We start from the raw sequence: 17,783 nt of genomic DNA, 5'->3' as shown, positions 1-17,783 counted from the left end.
GCTGGTCCTCCTTAGCCTGTCCTCGGGCTGGCCGCCGGGCCAGGTCCTGCCGTACCCTGCGGGTCCGTGCGGCGCCGAGCGGGTCCGTGCGGTGCGCTTCGAAGCGGAGGGGTCGGAGCCGCCCGGAGCGTATCGGAGCAGAGGGGTCCGTGCGGGCGGAAGCGGAGCGGTCGGTGCGGAGCTGTTCGAAGCAGCGGGGTCGGTGCATCCCGGTTCGGAGCGGAGGGTTCGGTGCCTCCCGGAGCGGGGGGTCCGTGCCGCCCCGTTCGGAGCGCAGGGTTCCGTGCCGCCTCTCGGCGGAGGCGGCGGTGGAGGCCGCGCCCGCCGGGGAGTGACGGCGGCCGCACTTCCTGCGGGCGAGCGGCGGCGGCGGAGCCGGAGCCTTTGTGCGGGAGCGGCAGCAGGGTCCCCGCGGCGCCCCCGGCCCCGGGCGGGCGGGCAGCAGCGCAGGCGGCGGCGGCTGCAGTGCGGAAACCGGCGAGGGAGCCGCTGCCCCCGCCTCCAGCGCCGGCCAGGACACCGGAGGCGCCGCCGCTCAACCGGCTCCGGCCACCAGGTATTTACCGGGCCCGTGCGGCGGGGCAGGGACAGGGACGGGGACAGGGATGGGGGCAGGGACAGGGGACACGGGCAGGGACAGGGACAGGGGCAGGGGCAGAGACAGCGGCGGCAGATCCGCCTGGCCGGGCCCGGGGGATGCGCTGCCGCGGTGCCGCCCGGCCGGGCCCGGGACACTTCCCCCGCACAGCCCCGCACTGCCCGCACAGCCCCGGCCGGCCCCGCATTGCCCCGCACAGCCCCGCATTGCCCCCCGCACCCACAGCCCCGCACTGTCCGCACTGCCCCGCACTGCCCGCACAGCCCCGGCCGCCCCCCGCACCCACAGACCCGGTGGTAAAGCTGCCCCGGCGTTCTGGGCTCGTAACGGAGCACTCATAACCCCGCTGGGGGAAATAAAGAGGGTTTGGGGCTCTTCTCCCCCCAGGTCATCAAAGTTCTCTTTGGGGAATTCACTTCACTTCAGGGGGCTCTGCCCGCTCCCCCTCTGCTTTCCCAAGGCAGACAAGGGTCGCTGGATGGAAAGGGAGAGGTGCTAAAATTGCCCGAAAGTCTCTGTAGCAAGAAGCTGGGCTTCTGGTGACAGGAGCGAGTCCCCACGGGGACAGCAAAGCAAGGCATCATGCCGTCATTTAAGAGTGCTTTTGAAACTCCTTGCCTCGTAAGTTAATTTCACCGGTTTGTGTGGTTTTTTCAAAAATTGATCACAATCTATGAGTTTAAATCCTGTTTGTGCACTTGGTGGGATGTTGATGATACAGAGATGACACAGTTCAGCATTTCCCTGTACAACCCCAGGACATTAAAATGTTAAAATTGAATAGGTCCTCAATACGCAACAGACAATATTTAAATGTCTTTGCTCTTCAGATCTCTCTGACAAAGGATTTGGTATCTGTCTCTTATCTCTTTCTTGCACCATTTTCTTACCTAGGTCGTGTTTTCTGTTTACAAGCTTGAAGATGGCTGCTGCTGCTTCCTGCAATGTGGAAGAAGACGAGAGCCTGAAGGGATGTGAACTCTATGTTCAGAAACACAACATCCAACAGATTCTAAAAGAATGCATTGTAAACCTTTGTATAGCAAAGCCAGACCGACCCATGAAGTTCCTCAGAGAACACTTTGAAAAATTAGAAAAGGTCAGTGATTTTCAGGTGTCTTTTTCCATTTATAAAATGAAAATGATTGTTTAAAGATTTCAAATGCTTTGGTACTTTTTTTTCTTTTTTTTAAATGATCACACAACTGTGAAAATGTAAACTGTTAAGAGAAAAAGCCCTTCATTTGTGGATGTCTATTATAACATTAGCTATAGTTTAGAAATTTTTGTGCATAACACCAAGATTATAATATCTCAGGAAATTGAATTTGTTAAAAATGACTCAAATGGGTTGTGAGGCATGGTACCCTGAGCTTTCATCTCTTGGAAGAATCTGCTTGTGGGTGCAAAAGATGATGTTTATTCCAGTGTCACGTGGCCTTCCCCTAAAACTGAATAAAATCAGGGAGGCAGCAATTCTCAAAATCCTTGAACATTTTGCTATTGAATTTCACTGCTCTCTCCTGTCTGTAGTGCCTGTCCCAGGATCCTCTGACAGGGGATGCATTGAGACCTCACTTACTGTGAGTGCCTTCAAAAACAGTCTAGAGAGGGGGAATTTCAGAGCATTCCCAGACAAATTCTCTCTAAAGCCCAGGGGTATCATTGCAGGAAGAGCACATTGTGTGAGCAAGTGTTGTTGTAGGCTTGAGAGATAAGGCTCGGTAGTTTCTTCCTTCAGGAGTGGATAATACATAAGGCTGATATATCACCAGTGATGTAAAACATTTAATCCATCTCACTTTCTGCCTTTCAGATTAATTTTTATATAGGTGAGTATATGCCATATTCGTGTAGTTTTAAAAAAATTCAAACATTGCATTCTGGTGGCAGCCTGGGACATCAGAGAGGGGTACAAAGTAAAAGGTGGTGTTTAATTGTATTTGATTATTGTGAAAAAGAAACAGTCTCTTAATTCTGTATATTCTGAACTTCTGACAGCCAAGACCTATTTTGAGAGAATCAAAATTGTTGAATTTCATTACTGTGTTGTGAATTATTATCCATTATAATGTGGAATTTTGGGCTTCTTGAAAAGAAGGATAAACACCATTCTTGATGAAAACCCATTAAAATATGCTGTGGTATTATGAGATATGCTCCATTGCTGGAGAGATTTCTTGAGGAGTTTTATTGGGGGAGTTTGGTCATCATCATTTATTGGTGTTTACACAGCACACACACCTGAGACAGGAGGGCAGCTCCTACCTTTGAGAAATGCCATTTTCTCTCATGTGATCTCCCATTTATTTCCCAAAGAGCAGCAGATGCCAGGATTGTGTAGGACATCAATCAGGATGCCAGCACAGGAGCTGATGGATATCACTTGTCTCAAAATGGAAGATGATTTAGACACATCAAGGCATCAACTGCAGGGAATATTGTGCTTGCTGTGGGAGGACACAATCTTGGCACTGCCTCTCCAGAGCAGCCTGGGGGCTGAGCCTGCTGAGCCTGGAGGCTTTAGGCTCCTTCTGGAGGTTTCCAGCACTGTAATTCTTGTTCCTACAGCAGTTTGACTCCCTTGTTGCCCAAAGATCTCCGAGGACTTCCTTGGGATAAATTGTACTGTGAAGGATTTTCTGCTGTAGAATAATATTTTGACTTAGTTGGTTGTGTGAGAGCAGTTGAAAGGAAGACTTCTAAAGATAGAAAAATCTTTCAATAAGTTTTATCCAGTTTTTATACACTTGTCATATACAGGTAGTTTGAAGAATCCTAATGGAATTGTGAATTTAGCAATTGTTCATTAGATTTTTGTAAATGTGCAATACTGACGTGGCACATTCGCTATTAGCTCCTTTCATTTGGTCCTGTGGAGGGAGAGGAGTGAAAATATTTGGGTTTAATAATGATTTTCTAAACAAAGTCATGCATTTTTCCACCTAAGTGTGGTATTGTGGGGTTATTTTCCAAACTCATTAAGATAAACAACACATTCCACTGAAGAGAGCAGGAGAAGAACAGTTTATCTGTCAAAAACACATGTGGGAAGTTCAGAGATGAAGTGTAGGATATTTTTCAAGTGGTTAAAAAATGAGCTTGTGGAAAACAAGAAGAGCTTCATCAATGTACTGGAGCTACCACAGAAGTGAATAGAAAAATAGAAGAGTATGTTTAATTTTGCTAATTTTTAACTCAATTTCATAAAATCAACTCATAAAAGCAAGATTTATTATGATATGCAAGATCAGAGAGGATCATAAATGCTTCTCACCTTCTGGTGACATCAGAGTTGGGTCCATTTCCTTCAGCCTGTTGCTAAATGAGAGTGGATCAGGGACTAACCCTGACCCCGGCACACCCACAGCCCCAGGTGTCACTCCCAGGTGTCCCACACCAGGAGCAGGTTTGTCATGGCAGGAATTGCTGTTTGCAGCACTGAGAGCAGAGCCAGCAGTGAGGTAATGCCCAGGGGATGAGGGCTCAGCTCTGAGCCTGGGCCACTCTTTATTCACAGCATGGACATGGCCTGAGAGGGCTGTAAAGGGAGAACATCAATAAATACTTCTGAATAAAGTACTGCAGACTGAGGTTTGATGTTTGATGCTGAAGGAGTGCCAGTGTTACAAAGAACACTCCCCCAAAGCCTTTCAACTGCAGCTCATTTGTATCAAGTTCAATGTCAAAAATCATTACACTGAAAATAATTGTGGGAAAACTTTATTACACATTTTTCTGTTCATTTAATACTGGCAGGACCTGCTTAAGTTGCCAGTAATTGCTGGGAATCAGCCTGTGTTTCTATATTCTAAAATTTGCAAGTCACTTTTATATGCTGTGACCTTTGGACTTCAAGATGACATCTACTCTGATCACATTAACAGTTACTTTGTAAAAATCTACAACATGCCCTTGAGCACAAAAAATAGTTGAAAACAGTTTAGAGACTTTAGATTTTAAAACCTGTGATATTTCCTTTGAACAATTTATTTTACATTTCCCTCTGACTGCATAGATCTTGGTGGATGGAGTGAGGAAAGTCATTCCCTTAGGGATTGTAATTGGGTTTTTTTTGGAGTGAGGGAATAGATGTTAGCTAAGAAACGGTGGCATTATTTTAACAGCTGTAATTTAGCCCTGTTTACTTGAGGACTAAAGGAGGCATAGCAGAAAAAAACAGGGAACCCATATTTTATCTCTGGTTCTTACTTTATGTGAAAAAGTCAATTACTGAGAAATGACAGGCAATGCTTTGTATTTTTAGCCATACTGAGACTGCAAAAATTTCATAGTGTCAGGCTGTTTAGTGCCATGATTATGTGATCAAAGGTGGAGTTGTCTTGCCAGGCTAAGCTCAGCTGTTCCACAGCACAGAATTTGAATGAAGAATAGAACTAATGAAGAAAATGGCACCAAAGAAGAGGCAGCAGCAGGAAACCGCAGGATGTGTTTAAAATGGCTTTGCTGAAGCCATTTTAATGTGGGGTATTTTGGAGCAGGGCTGTGCTGGCTGAGCTGGGCTTTGCTGGTACCTTCTGGAGCTAAGCTCTCTCCAGGCCCTTCTGTCGCCCTCAGCACGAGCAGGAAACAATATTCTACTCTAATAAACCACGGCCAGCGGCTCGGCAGGGTTGTTTGGGATGCAGGCTGGTGCCGCATCCTCACCGTGGCGAAGGAAAGGGAATTTTGGGCAAAATTGGGAAAATCCAAATTTGGCGCTCGAACCCCGCGGGCCAACAGCGCTGCCCGCGTGGCGCCCCCTGGCGGTGCCGGGCGGAACTGCACCCGGGCGTGCCGGGACGGCCCTGAGCGATAAAACAAAATGCAAAAATATTTATTTCTGTTAGCAAAATACTCTTTATTTACTTACCACGGGGACTTTCACAACCAAAGGTACCCGAGCATCAAATCTGGAACACCAGGCTCTTCTTCTACAACAGTATTCCCTCCCAGTATTTGTATTTTATCACAAAAAAGAGTCCTTCAATCAGTAATTTCCACCAGAACCCGTCTACACTGATGAAACTAATTCTTAACAGTACAGGTTAAAATTATGCAAAGTATAACTCACTGCTTTCAGATAAACTGGGGAGAGGTTACGGATTTGAAGCAAAATCACACAGAGAAAAAACTATAGAAAAAAAGCATTAACTAAGCAGTTTTATAAAGCCTAATAATAATATCGTTCAAAGCTTGCCAAGCAGTTGGGTGGTATCTCCGTGGTGGTCAGAAATGTTGGTAAAGCATGCAGGAACGTACCTGAGGTGCTGATAGAAGCTCAGCAGTGGGAGCAGCAGTTGCCCTGGCCGTGTGGCTGAGCAGGCTGGGGCAGCCTCTGTCCTGCCTCTCCCCTGGGATCAGCACTGGGAAGAGCTGGAGGAAAAGCAGCTCAGGTGGCACCTCTGGGACTGCCAGAGCCAGCCCCAGGCAGTGCTGTGAGAGGTGACACTTTTCTTGGGAGAGGGAAAGGAAGACAAGGTGAATTTTTAAAGCCATCCCCAGGCAAATTTCCTACAAGAAGGGAAGGGTGGAGGATGAAGGGAATAAGAGCAGAAAGAGAAAAAAAGTTTTTTCCACAAGAAATAAAATTAGTTACAAGCAAACTCATGCTCATATGAGCTTTCCTTTGTGTGTCCACAAGTATGAGTGGCTTTCCCACTCTGATAGCCAAAACCTAACAAAACCAGAACGCAGTGAACATTGAGGGAATTCTGCCTGGAAGACTTCTTTGTTTCACATCTCAAGCTGCCCTGTTTTACATTCATCAGGTTACTTTTATGTGGGCTTGTCTCCTCTTACACAAGCTATGTGTGCATACATTGTTATTTGGCTGGATTTTAAGAATCAGAAGTGTTGGCTATGATTCTCTTTGATTATATAAGCTTTCAAGTATCAAAAATAGGGTCTGTGTTTTGTAACATAACCTCTCACTTTGCTGTGAGGCAAAGAAAGTGGGGAAGAGGTGGTGATGGTTGAAGACGCTGGTGGGGGGAAGACAAGAAGTGTGAACGAGCTGCAGGAGGTGAAACAATGGCAGTAAGGGGTCTGGGGAAGGTCAGCCATGCAGCTGGAGTGTTGCCGGGGCAGGTGGATTTTGGGCAGGAGATTTTTGCCTAGATTTGAAATTGGGAATGAGCAGAGATGCAGAGAGAGACCATGGAGGCTGCAGGAATAGTAATCAAAGTGGAGGATAACTATGGAGGGGGTAAATACCTTGGTAGGATGGTAGGGAGTGCATTTAAGATATTTCTTAGAATTGCTGTAGAAGAAAAGTAAAATGGAGCAGAGGGAAGGCAGTGGAACAATAATTGGGATTGTGTGAATAACAAGGCTGAATTGATCACAAAGATTGTCTGTCCTGGCAAAGATAAGACTGGAAAGAACATTAAGATCTCCCAGATTTTTCCTGCTTTTAGTGATGGCATCTGTCAGTCCCATGCTTCAGCAAAATGAAGTGCTTTGCCTTTGGCCTTTATTGTCTGCTGTAAATCATCAGCCCAAGGAGTGGTGAGGGGTGTCAGAAACCCTCCTGCACTGAGAGCATCTCCTCTGGGTCAATTCCAGTGCAAAGAGAGATTAGTTACCTGTGCATGAACCTTCCTGCACATTTTCTGTGAACAATCCAGGTCTGTCAGGCAGAAAAGTTTATGAATGTGCTTGAGGGGGAAAAAAAACCTCAACGATTTAGAGTGTACTTGGTGGTGTGGTTTTTGAATGCAGTGTATACATTGTAGGAAGCACAGCAGAGGTACTGAGCTTTGATATCAAATGTCTGACTTGCTTTTAAGTCTTTCTGGGATGTTGTTGTAAGGCTGCACAGTAATTTGGTGCTTTCCTTCCCTCAGCTCACCTGAGTTTTCAGGTAATGACAAAGCCTGAAAGGAGAGACTGGGAGAGGAAGGGAATTCCTGTTTAGAAGTGCTCCAGCTGATAGGGGAGAAAGCTTCTGGGTCAGGAGGTGTGTGTGCTCTTGAGCAGTGGTCTGAAAGGAAAGGTAAACCTAAAAACCATCTCAGCATTGTGGCTGCTTCACTTGCAGTGCTTAAGCTCATTAAAAGTTCATGGAAGAGTTATCTGGGGGAGATGCTGAGGGCAATATGCTAAATTCCTGTGGTTGTAGCTGAAAGTGGACATTCAAAAGATAAATTGGTTCCTGCAATTGTATTTATTGGTTCTTCAATTTGAGGCAATAATCAAAGGCAGTTCCATTGCCTTGCTGTTGTGCCTTCCATGTGTTTTCTCATTTAGAGGTGGACACAACTGGGCAATATGATTATGAATTATCAGTGCCACCCAAAGAGAGAGAGAGGGAGAGAGATATCACTTGTTGTCATGACAACAAAAGATGATGAGGTGTTTACTTGAAGCTGAGTTCTGCACAAGGATTCACATCAAGCTGCATCTGAGGATTGGTGTTTGGAGAACTCCTCTTGGAACAGCTCATTCCTCCTTCCAAACACTGCCTGCATTTGTGCAGCTTTACCCCAGGATATGTGGAAGACATCTCTCTGAAAGCTCAGCCCAGGACAGAGCAAAGGCTTTATTTGCAAAAGGCAGGCTGTAGTTCAGGAATGGGGATCCTTCCCAGCCTGCAGCTATGGAAAACCAGCCAGTCCAGTGCCTGCTGTTTGTACAGAAGGAGTTTGTAGTGAAGAGACTTCCTTTTAAAATGAATCACACAGTAACTCACTTTTATAATCCTTTCAAATCTTCTTGGCTTCTAAAAGTATTTGAGTTTAACAGCATGCTTTGTAGTATTAATTTTATCTCACTAAGCTTCCTTTTGTATATAAATCTGTGCTGGGGTGGGGGAGATATTATTTATTAATTCCTTGGAAGTGGCTTTTATGCAATGTGTACTGAAGAGAGAAGAGTGTATTTTATATTCAAATGTGGCAAACTACAACTCTTCTCTCTGAGTAAATATGCTCTGGATAAAAAGAACTGTGTAAGTGCTGCACACCATTAGTTACCCAACTGCCCTCTTGTACTTGCCTTTTAGTTAAATTTTAGCTGCTATTCTTCACCAAGGTCTTTACTGCCTTTCAGTTAAACCCATGAAGAAGGTAAATTTGGTTGTGTTCATTTAATATAGTCAGAGACCATTAACACTATCAGAGATAGGCAGTCAGTAATGCTATTTGAAATTCTTCAGTCACAGCTTTTGTTTTTAAACACTAGATATTAAATATAATTGTAATATATAGCACATTTTGTACTTGGAATATTTTGCTTGATTGTAGTTTAGGAATCTAGAGACAGAGAGGAGTAAGGAAGGAGTTGATGAGAATGCTGAAGTAGGATTTGCAGCTCTTAAACTATAAGAAAATCTAATTGAGTAATTTTTTCTATATTTCTAGTCCTGCTATTTGCATGTAAAATTAAAAAGTTTCAGTAAGGATTTAATACATCTGAAATTCTGGTTTTTCAGTTACAGCACTGGGAGTTTTGGGGTTGTAAGCCAAATTCAAACCCCAACTGATCTCAGAAAGAACTTGGCACTTTTTGAGGCATGTCAAGGTCTTGAAAAGTCAGATCTTTAGCCAGCCTTCTGCATTTTATATCTGAGCTTGTCCCCTCTATTTCACTAATGCCTTCTTCAAAACAAGAATGTGTGACTTGTTGCTTTGAGTCATGCAGCATGGGAAATACTGCTCAGTTATTTATTTCAGGTAACAATGGTGCATCAAAGACTGGTCAGAGGTTAATGAGAAGGGCAGTGTCAGTGATGGTGCAGGAATTGACTGGAATAAGACCAGAAAAGACAGGTGGCATGATGGATTTGATGCAAATACCAATGACAAAACATATATTAATCATCCCTTTTTCTTGCAAGCTCGAAAGTTGTGAGCCTGTGCCAGTTTTCTGCGCTGCCCTTTCCTGGTGCCATCCATACCTGATGAGCTGTGCATCAGTCGCTTCCTCTGTCAGTGGGACCAGCTGGTGATGCTGGGGATCTGCCACTCGTGCTGGTGCTCCCAGAATCTCCCTCCCTCCCTCCTCACTCCCATCCTGGCTCTGAGTGGAAAATCTCACTGGAGATTTCCTGTAGGACAGAGGCCAGGTCCTGGCAGTTCATCCCTGTTGGTGGAGTGTTGGTTTATGGGGTGTGCAGGGAGCTCAGCATTGCTGTGCTGTCTTTTTGGGGAGCCTGCAGTGCTGCTGAGCTGAGTTGTCTGAAAAACCCTGGAGTGTGCGCATCCCTCAGCATGGCTCTGGGGCTGCCAGGCTCTGGGGTTTGCCTGCACAGAGGAGGTGGCAGCACATGAAACTACTGCTGCAGCAGCCACCTTGCCTCCTGGCAGTGCAGTGCTCATGCCCTCTGGTTCCTGTATCAGGTCCACCCCATCTCCAGCTCTCCCTGCCTTCAGTGGAGGTTGGGGTGAGCCAGCCCCAAGGGGCAGTGAGTGTGCTGTGGCTGAGCAGTGCCAGGGCTGAGGAGGAGGGCTGGGTCTGAGCAGACAGCTCCTGTTCCTTTGACTGACTGATGTGGATGACGCAAAGGGAATTTTACTCCTTTTTGCTTTCCCTTGGATCTGAGGAAGCTGAGGGGTAGAACACGGGGCTCTGGGAAAATACTGTAATTATGGGTAATCTGGTTTGTCTCTATCCTTTGGAAGTCAAATTCAGTGAATGAATTGACAGCCTTGCAACTCTGACCTCCTTTCTTGAAGGTTTTCTGTACTGTTCTCTACTCCCGTTATTCTCTCTTCAGGGATTCCCTTTCCTATTTTATTCTCTGTTCCACAAGCATGAAATTTGGAGAATAACCTCCCCATTGGCCAGCTGGTGCTAGGCCAGCCACCATCTCTCGTAGTCCTCTGGAGGAGCCTACCTTGGATCCCATTTGCTTGGAAAGAGTCCCATTGATTATAAATCAGTTGTATGGCAGAAATTCTGGAGTAGGGAGCATCTTTGTTGTTTGTGGTGATAGTAAGCTTGCAAAACAGAGCAAGATGAAGAAACCAATCTAATTTATCAATGTGTGACTTCTGACAAATTGTTTGTACTAGAGACAATGATGTGTACAATCCAACTGAGAAAATAGAAGCTGTGAAGTTGGAGAGTAAGCAATGGAAGTTTTGCTTTCTCAACCAGGAGTAGATGCGAAGATATGCCTGCACTTTATATATATTGGTTGCCACGATGTGTAAGAAAGAGTTGAACAGGTGAAGGTTGAAGAGGTGAAATGCCTGTACACACATTGTCCTTAAAGCCATTCTCATTAAATCTGTAATTTTCGTTCAGCAGTGCAAACCGACCGTCACCCAAACACAGACATGAACAGGCTGCTGATAGCCATAAAAGAAGGGCAGATTGACTGTATCCACGAGTAAGAGCTGCTTCACTGTCCCTTTTTGCCTTGCAGGAGGAATGCAAGCAGATCCTGGCCCGGCAGAAGTCCAGCTCCCAGTCGGATTCCCACGACGATGAGGTTTCCCCGCCGCCGCCCAACCCGGTGGTGAAGGCGCGGCGCCGGCGCGGCGGCGTCAGTGCAGAGGTGTACACGGAGGAGGATGCTGTGTCCTATGTCAGAAAGGTACCCTGCACCCTCCCTCTGCCTCCCAGATGTGCAAGGCAACCCAGTGACTCGTGTTCTGTCCCTGATTTGGGCTCCTGGGCCAGCCTGGAGCGTGGTGTCCCCATGCTGGCATAAGCAGAGCCTGACCATCTTCACACTCAAGGTCTTTTTCTGTCTCCTTGACTGAAAATTTTCCCCAACAATGAGATTTCAGAATTTTTCAGAATTCACTGTTCCTTCTTTTTTTAAGATGTGCTGCTCATCTAACAGGGTCAGTAATTCACAGCCATTTTCTTGATAGTCATTGGCTTCAGCATCGTCTGAGTTTGATCAGAACATCTCATTATTCAGGACAGCTTTTCTATTGCTGCATTTCCTGTTCATTTTGTTTTTTGTTTCCAAAAGTCAGATCTGCCTCAAGTTTTCTTTAATCTAAGTCATTTAGGTTTCCTAGACCACTCAGGCACGTATTTCCCCTGTTGATTAGGTACCATCTAACCCACTAAATTTTGGAAGTGTCTTGACCATACTTGGGTGATTTTGTGTGACCATTGTCTTTGAAGAAATGCCAATCCCAAATTAGATAATTTCTTCACTAGGAGCTCTATTTTGGGCTTCCCTCTTTTTAACTGCCTTTTCACAAAAATATCTAGCTTTGTTATATCTTTGATATCTCTTAATAACTCTGCATTTCTTTTTACACTGGCTAAATCTTTCAAATATCTAGCTATGTTATATCTTTGATATCTCTTAATAACTCTGCATTTTTTTTTGACACTGGCTAAAGTTTTCAAAGATTATTGAAAGAGAGACATTACAATAGCATGTGTCATGTTTGTTTAGGGAACCAGGCTGAAAATGTATTTCATAAGGTTGACAGATGCTGCTAATGTGCTTTTGTGCACGCCTGGAGTAGCTTTAACTCAAAGAGCTTTTTCTTTATGGGAATGCATTTTGTCAGTCACTGTTTTTTTGGCAGAATGCTTTTTACCTTTGCAGTCAGATGTGCTTTTGTCATCTGCTTATGATACAAGTTCACTGGCTGCTCTGGGGATTTCTGTCCCAAAGAAAAAAAGGATTGGGAGAGCCATTAATCCTAAAAACAAGTGCGTAAGAGTATTCTTGTGGCAGTTAAATAATGTTTGCAAGTGTAATTTGCAAATTTTAACAGCACTGTGGTCAAGTTGTTAATGAATGCACTGCGCTGTTAAAAAACTTGTGTGATACTCCAGAAGCCACTTTAAAACAATTTTATTTCTGTGCATTTTGCAATATCCCCATAAAAAACTTCCATGAAGAGATCCCATTTGTTTCTGCTTATTATGGGTTCCATCTGACTCTTCTGAAAATCAAAGGAAACATCCCTTCCCACCCCCCTGAGCAATTCTTTTATGTTTATAAAGGAACCTGAAGTAAACTTTGTTTTCTTCATTTCTCAACAGTGATGTCAGTGAGCCCTGACAGTAGCATGAGTAGGCAAGAACAGAAGCAGCAATACAGATCATATTCTGTGTCCTTTGACTAGTCCTGTTATGAATTCAATTTCCTAGGAACTCACTGATCCTAAATAATAATAATTTAGTGGATAGTTTCTTGTACAGATGCTGGAAGGAATACAGAACTAGCACTGGGAGGATTTGTGTCAGTGCTTTGTCTTCTGCCATGAGGAAAGGAATCCCATGGTGAAACCCATGGGTATGTGATTTCTAGAGCACAGAAATAAAAGCAGACACTGAAAGGACAAATTATGGAACAAATTTAAGAGAGTAAAAAGCAAGGCAAAGGTTGTGTTAGACTATTGCAAACAGATGGAATTTTAGATAGTAGTCAGGAGGAACTGCTGGCTTGAATTCAGGTGTTGGATGGAAGCACATCTGGGTTATAAGCCAGTTTGAAGGATCCCTTGAAGGGGTGAGCTATAGCATGAGTAGTGCTAGAGGCAGTGAAATGAGTTATGTCCCTGGAGAGAAAATCAAAAGAGATTTAGCTCTGTGATTTGAGCAAGCACATGGCATGGCTTCATTCCGGGGAAGATCTCTGTGGAGAGTTAGTTCATCCTTGAACCAGAGAAAGCAATATTTGTCAACACATCTGACAACACAGCTAACAACTAACAGAACAGGAATCTTGCTCTAAAGAGGGTGATCAGCTTGAAGAGAACATCCAGTGATTATTTGGAAGAGTGATGTAAGAAATGGCCAAGTGATTCTTACAGCATTTGACTCTGGATGCCTGGTCACACCTAGTGAGTCTCTCCTGTGTTTTCTGTGTCCCTGCCCCAACAAACCCACACAGCCTTGTGGCTTTCACTGCTGCAAATTTACACTGAGGAAGGCGACTCAGTGCTATTTCATCATCAGACAGAAAGGCTGGAGTTGAGTGTCTCAGTGATCTGATTATTTACCCCTTTGGGTCATCAGCAGTAAGCTGAGCTGGTGTATTCATAATAGAGCAAGGGTTCAGGTCTGCAATTCAATCCAGTGTTCCTCTGATAGGGAAAAAACCAAGAAAAATATACTGGCTGAATTTAACATTGAGAAATTTAAACTTTTAGATAATTAGATCAGATTTCACTCTGATACAAACATGCAGTTTGTGCATGTGTACTTCTCTGGACTTAATTGGAGTAATCTGATTTCTGCAGCAGTCAATACAAGAGAGGTCTGAAGCCAGTTTAACTCTAGATTTTCACAGTGCAGCGTTCACCTGTGAGGTAAATCTTGATAATTCTTTGTGGGAACTGGTTCTACATCACTTTTACCCTTTGAGGCATCCTTCTTTTGGTTGGATGGGTATTTCCTGCCTTTCCAGGATGAAAGAAGGAAAATACCTGCACATCAACACAGGTAGTAACTTGCAACAGACAGATACACTACTTCTATCATGAGAAAATGTGAGAGATAAATGCCCCTTATCAGACCTTTACTGTGCAGTAATTGAGACTGACAAACAGATTCTGATTTTCAGATTGCAGTACGGTTCATTTAATACTTAAAAGCTTTGCTATGCTTGATTCTAGCTTGTTATAATTAAACTATTAAGGAAAATCACATTATTAAAGACAATGGATATCTTTGACAGGTCATAATTTTGTTACAAATGTCTTGTGTCTCTCCTAATCTTGAAGTCTCTGACTGATAGGAGAAATAGAGAGATACATTATCTACTGACATCTTACCTAATGGTTACCAAAATGGAAAGCCTAGCTTTCCAAAGTGGAAATACTCCTGAATGTCAGCTTTTATTTTAAGCAAATTCACGCACAACAGGACTTTTGACATCGCTCCAGTTAACAAATAAAGGCCTCTTCATTGTCAAATGGAAATTCTGCTTGTTTGCCGTGAAGCCAAGGCACAGGATTTGACTCAAGTGGGCCTATCAGGAGCTTGGTTCCTTATACCACAGGCAGTACTGAAAAATGTGATGTATTCAACACATTTTTACCTTTTTCCTAAAGAAATGTTGCTATTTTCACAGTTTTAAAAGTAGGTTGCTTCTGATATGGGTTGGAAGGAAGAGGAACATAAAATACATTTTCCTTAGTCCAAGATACTTGAAAGGAGATTACACAGCTGCCAATATCTCCTAATTACAGTATTTTATGGATATGCTTCTCCTCAGTCCTCTCTGATCTTATATTGCCTTTCTGAGTGTCATTTTGAGAACCAAATTGCTTATCCACACATTATCAAAACTGTAATTTGTTACTTTCTTAGTGGCTTTATTTTATAGCCTAATCCTGTCTCAGTGCCTGAAATGAAATCACATCCATTTTCTGGAATAGTGGAATTTTCTGTAGATTTCATGATTTGTGAGTGGATACAATCAGGCATGTAATTACCTCTCATTCTTTTCTCTACAGGTTATTCCAAAGGACTATAAAACTATGACTGCTCTGGCCAAGGCCATCTCCAAGAACGTGCTCTTTGCTCATCTTGATGACAATGAACGGAGGTATGAGGGGCTTTATCATTCAAGGGAATTCACAGCTTGGTGTGAGGACAAAAAAGATTACATTAAATTATATTAAATTGGATTAAATTTCATCTCAAGGTCCAGAACTGCTGTCACTGATGCATTTGAGTCACACCCTCAAACATGCTCATGGTATTCTGACAGAGGGTAAAACCACAAGATAAAAAAGGACAAGAACAGGTTAGAGTGTATTCAGACATATTTAATGCTTTCAGAACAGATAGGCCTGATAAACTTTATTCTAGATTACTTAATTAGCTAAAGCAATCTCAGAAGCATTTGTCATTACTTCTGAAACTCAGGCAAGACAGGTCAAGTGCTGAATGAGTGGGAAAGAAAAAACATAATGTCTGTAAAGAGATAAAAGGGAATGACAGGTAAATTGTTTTGTTCTTGGAAAAACTGGAGCAAACAAATTATGTGTAAGCACCTGAAGGAGACCAAGGAGTTCAGTAAAAGCCCATGTGACTTTTAAAGACTTGAAAATGTCTTTCCAGAGCTGATAGCAAGTTGTACAGCTGGGGGAGGCACAAAGGAGGCCAAACAGCTCAACTTCCAGTAATGACTTTGACATTAATGTTTATGATGGATTAATTAAAAAAAAACAGGGAAGTGTGTCTTTAGTGAAACCACTGTGCAAAACTGATGGAATTGTGCAAATACTAGGTATCACTGGTCCATCATTCCAGTGGAAAAGTGCATTGAAGGGGTTGTTCTGCTTTTCACCATTATTGTCATCAGTGGCCTCAGTGGGACAGGTGATGAGTGTTGAATTTTTAGCTGACATGAAGATGGGAAGGGCTGCTAAAGCACTGGGAGACAAGGGTAGCATTCAGAATTATGCTGACAGCTTGAAGGAATGTTCTAGTAAAAGCAGGATGGATTGACACTGAGCCAAGGGCAGAGAAGTATTCCTTAGGCAGGAAAAACACCTTTATGACTATAAGACAGTTCTGGTAGTTCCTTGAAAAACTATGTGGAACTTATTGTGCCTCATGGTCTGAATAATAGTCACTAATGTAAAGCTTTTTTTTTGAAAATACTAATATTTTTCGGGGATAACTAAACAGAACATACAAGATGTCCCAGTGTTGGAAAGATTTCAGCTGGAACACAGTGTCCAGTTTGGGCACTGCACTTCAAGGAAAAACAGTTGGAGGAAATTCATGGAGGAGTAGTGGGAATGATCCAGACCTAGATAACATCACTTCTGAGGGGACAATAGCATGGCTTGGCCTGCAGAATAAAAGCTGGGGCAGAGGGATGCAAAAATAGCTTATAATTGCATGTGAATTATGCTATATGAGTGATAAACTGCTCTGTGGGCCAGAGGGTAAAGAAAAACAATTTTAAAAATTGTTTTCTCCAGTGGGAGAGAGTCAAGCCAGATCCAAGAGGAGGTCTCTGATTGCTTGGATAGGTTGTGGAGGCTCCACCACTTGAGGCCATTAGGACAGATTAGGCTGCCAGGAATGACAAGATCAGCCCTGCCTGGCAGCAGATAAGGCTCAGTGAGATCAGGAACTCCTCACCAACCCCACTTTCTGTGCTCCCATGGTCAGAAAAGACAAAAACTTTCTCTACACTGGTGGTTTCAGTTCTGGCAGAACATCAGCAGCACAGTCCCTCGGTGGGGCTGCTCAAATGCACTCAAACCACATTCCAAGAGTGCAAATTTTGCTCCCTCTTGCAGATTTTGACACAGTTTAATTACTTTGCAATCTTAATGATATCCTGTTAACATGCAGATTTCTGGAGTAATTAGAAGAGGATGAAGTTTGCACTTTTCTTGTAGCTTTTTCACCCACAGAGGAGAATCCTTGTTCAGGACTGCTGTAAATCCTGATTATGCTGTCAGCATGCTGATGTGCCAGGCACTGAAAGGATGGAAAAAAGGGCTGGAAAAAAGGACATTTCAGTAATTCATTATCAAAACAGGGTGAGAGACAAAATCTGAAGGACAAATGCTTTTTCTTATGCTGTGCTGATTGCACATCATGATCATGGTCTCTCCTGTCTGTTCCCTGTGTCCCATTTTCCTCTGTCCTGTCATGGATATGTGGTAGGAGTGAGAAGAGACCTGCACAGGCTCCCTTGTGTGTGCTGCAGGTGCACTGTGGACTCTTTGCTTTTGCAAACTAAGGCTTGGCCAGGTGTATTCTGTCTCTGCTGTCAGAAGATTCAGGAGGTGCTGGGCTGTGCACTGGAGCATGCTCAGGTTCAGACCGTTTCCCTGCTCAGGGATGTGTCCAGAGGCCTCCTTTGAGCCTCGTGATGAGCACAGCAGGCTATTGCTGACATCAGGAAAAATAAAAGGAGCCCACAGAAGGATGCATATTCTGCTCTGCAGACAAGATTGAAATGAAGGAATAAACTGACATCGTGCTCTTGCCCTTGTCTGGTTGCATTTGTCAAGTGTGGAGAAGTCAGCAAGTCAGAGCATACCATTGCCATCACTCCCAGTCTGCATCTTCTTAATGCAAATATGTAGTTCAGGGAAGTAAGTGGTGAATTACTTCATTTGGGCTCTTGGAATAGTGGAAAGCTGGGTAAGGTTATTTTATTTTCTGTGCTGCAGTGGTGGTGTTTATTAGCTTGTGTTTGTGCTTTCTACACTGAAGATATTATCATTGTTTTATCTAATTTCATGTTTGACCAAAATCTAGGGAGTGTTTAGGTGGGGAA

General features: G+C 43.8%; 1 protein-coding gene across 2 annotated transcripts in view; it reads left to right on the top strand.

Annotated features, from left to right (window-relative positions):
* Positions 1-467: 467 nt before the first annotated feature.
* The window catches only part of PRKAR1B (protein kinase cAMP-dependent type I regulatory subunit beta), a 90,974-nt gene continuing 73,658 nt past the window's right edge, over positions 468-17,783 (top strand). Inside the window, exons 1-4 of one of the 2 annotated variants that reach the window (XM_054270816.1) lie at positions 468-556; positions 1,493-1,697; positions 10,971-11,141; positions 14,986-15,077. In XM_054270816.1, the coding sequence (XP_054126791.1) occupies positions 1,521-1,697; positions 10,971-11,141; positions 14,986-15,077 (440 nt within the window). In that variant the 5' untranslated portion in view covers positions 468-556; positions 1,493-1,520. The remainder of the gene's footprint in view (positions 557-1,492; positions 1,698-10,970; positions 11,142-14,985; positions 15,078-17,783) is intronic. The other variant, XM_054270815.1, reaches the window with a different exon arrangement.

This window comes from Melozone crissalis, unplaced genomic scaffold (genome assembly GCF_028551555.1).
Source record: "Melozone crissalis strain CALT ecotype California unplaced genomic scaffold, PUWL_Pcris_2 ptg000012l_1, whole genome shotgun sequence".
NCBI lineage: Eukaryota > Metazoa > Chordata > Aves > Passeriformes > Passerellidae > Melozone > Melozone crissalis.
The sequence above is the reverse complement of the archived record's forward strand: the minus strand, read 5'-3'. Positions and strand labels throughout refer to the sequence as shown.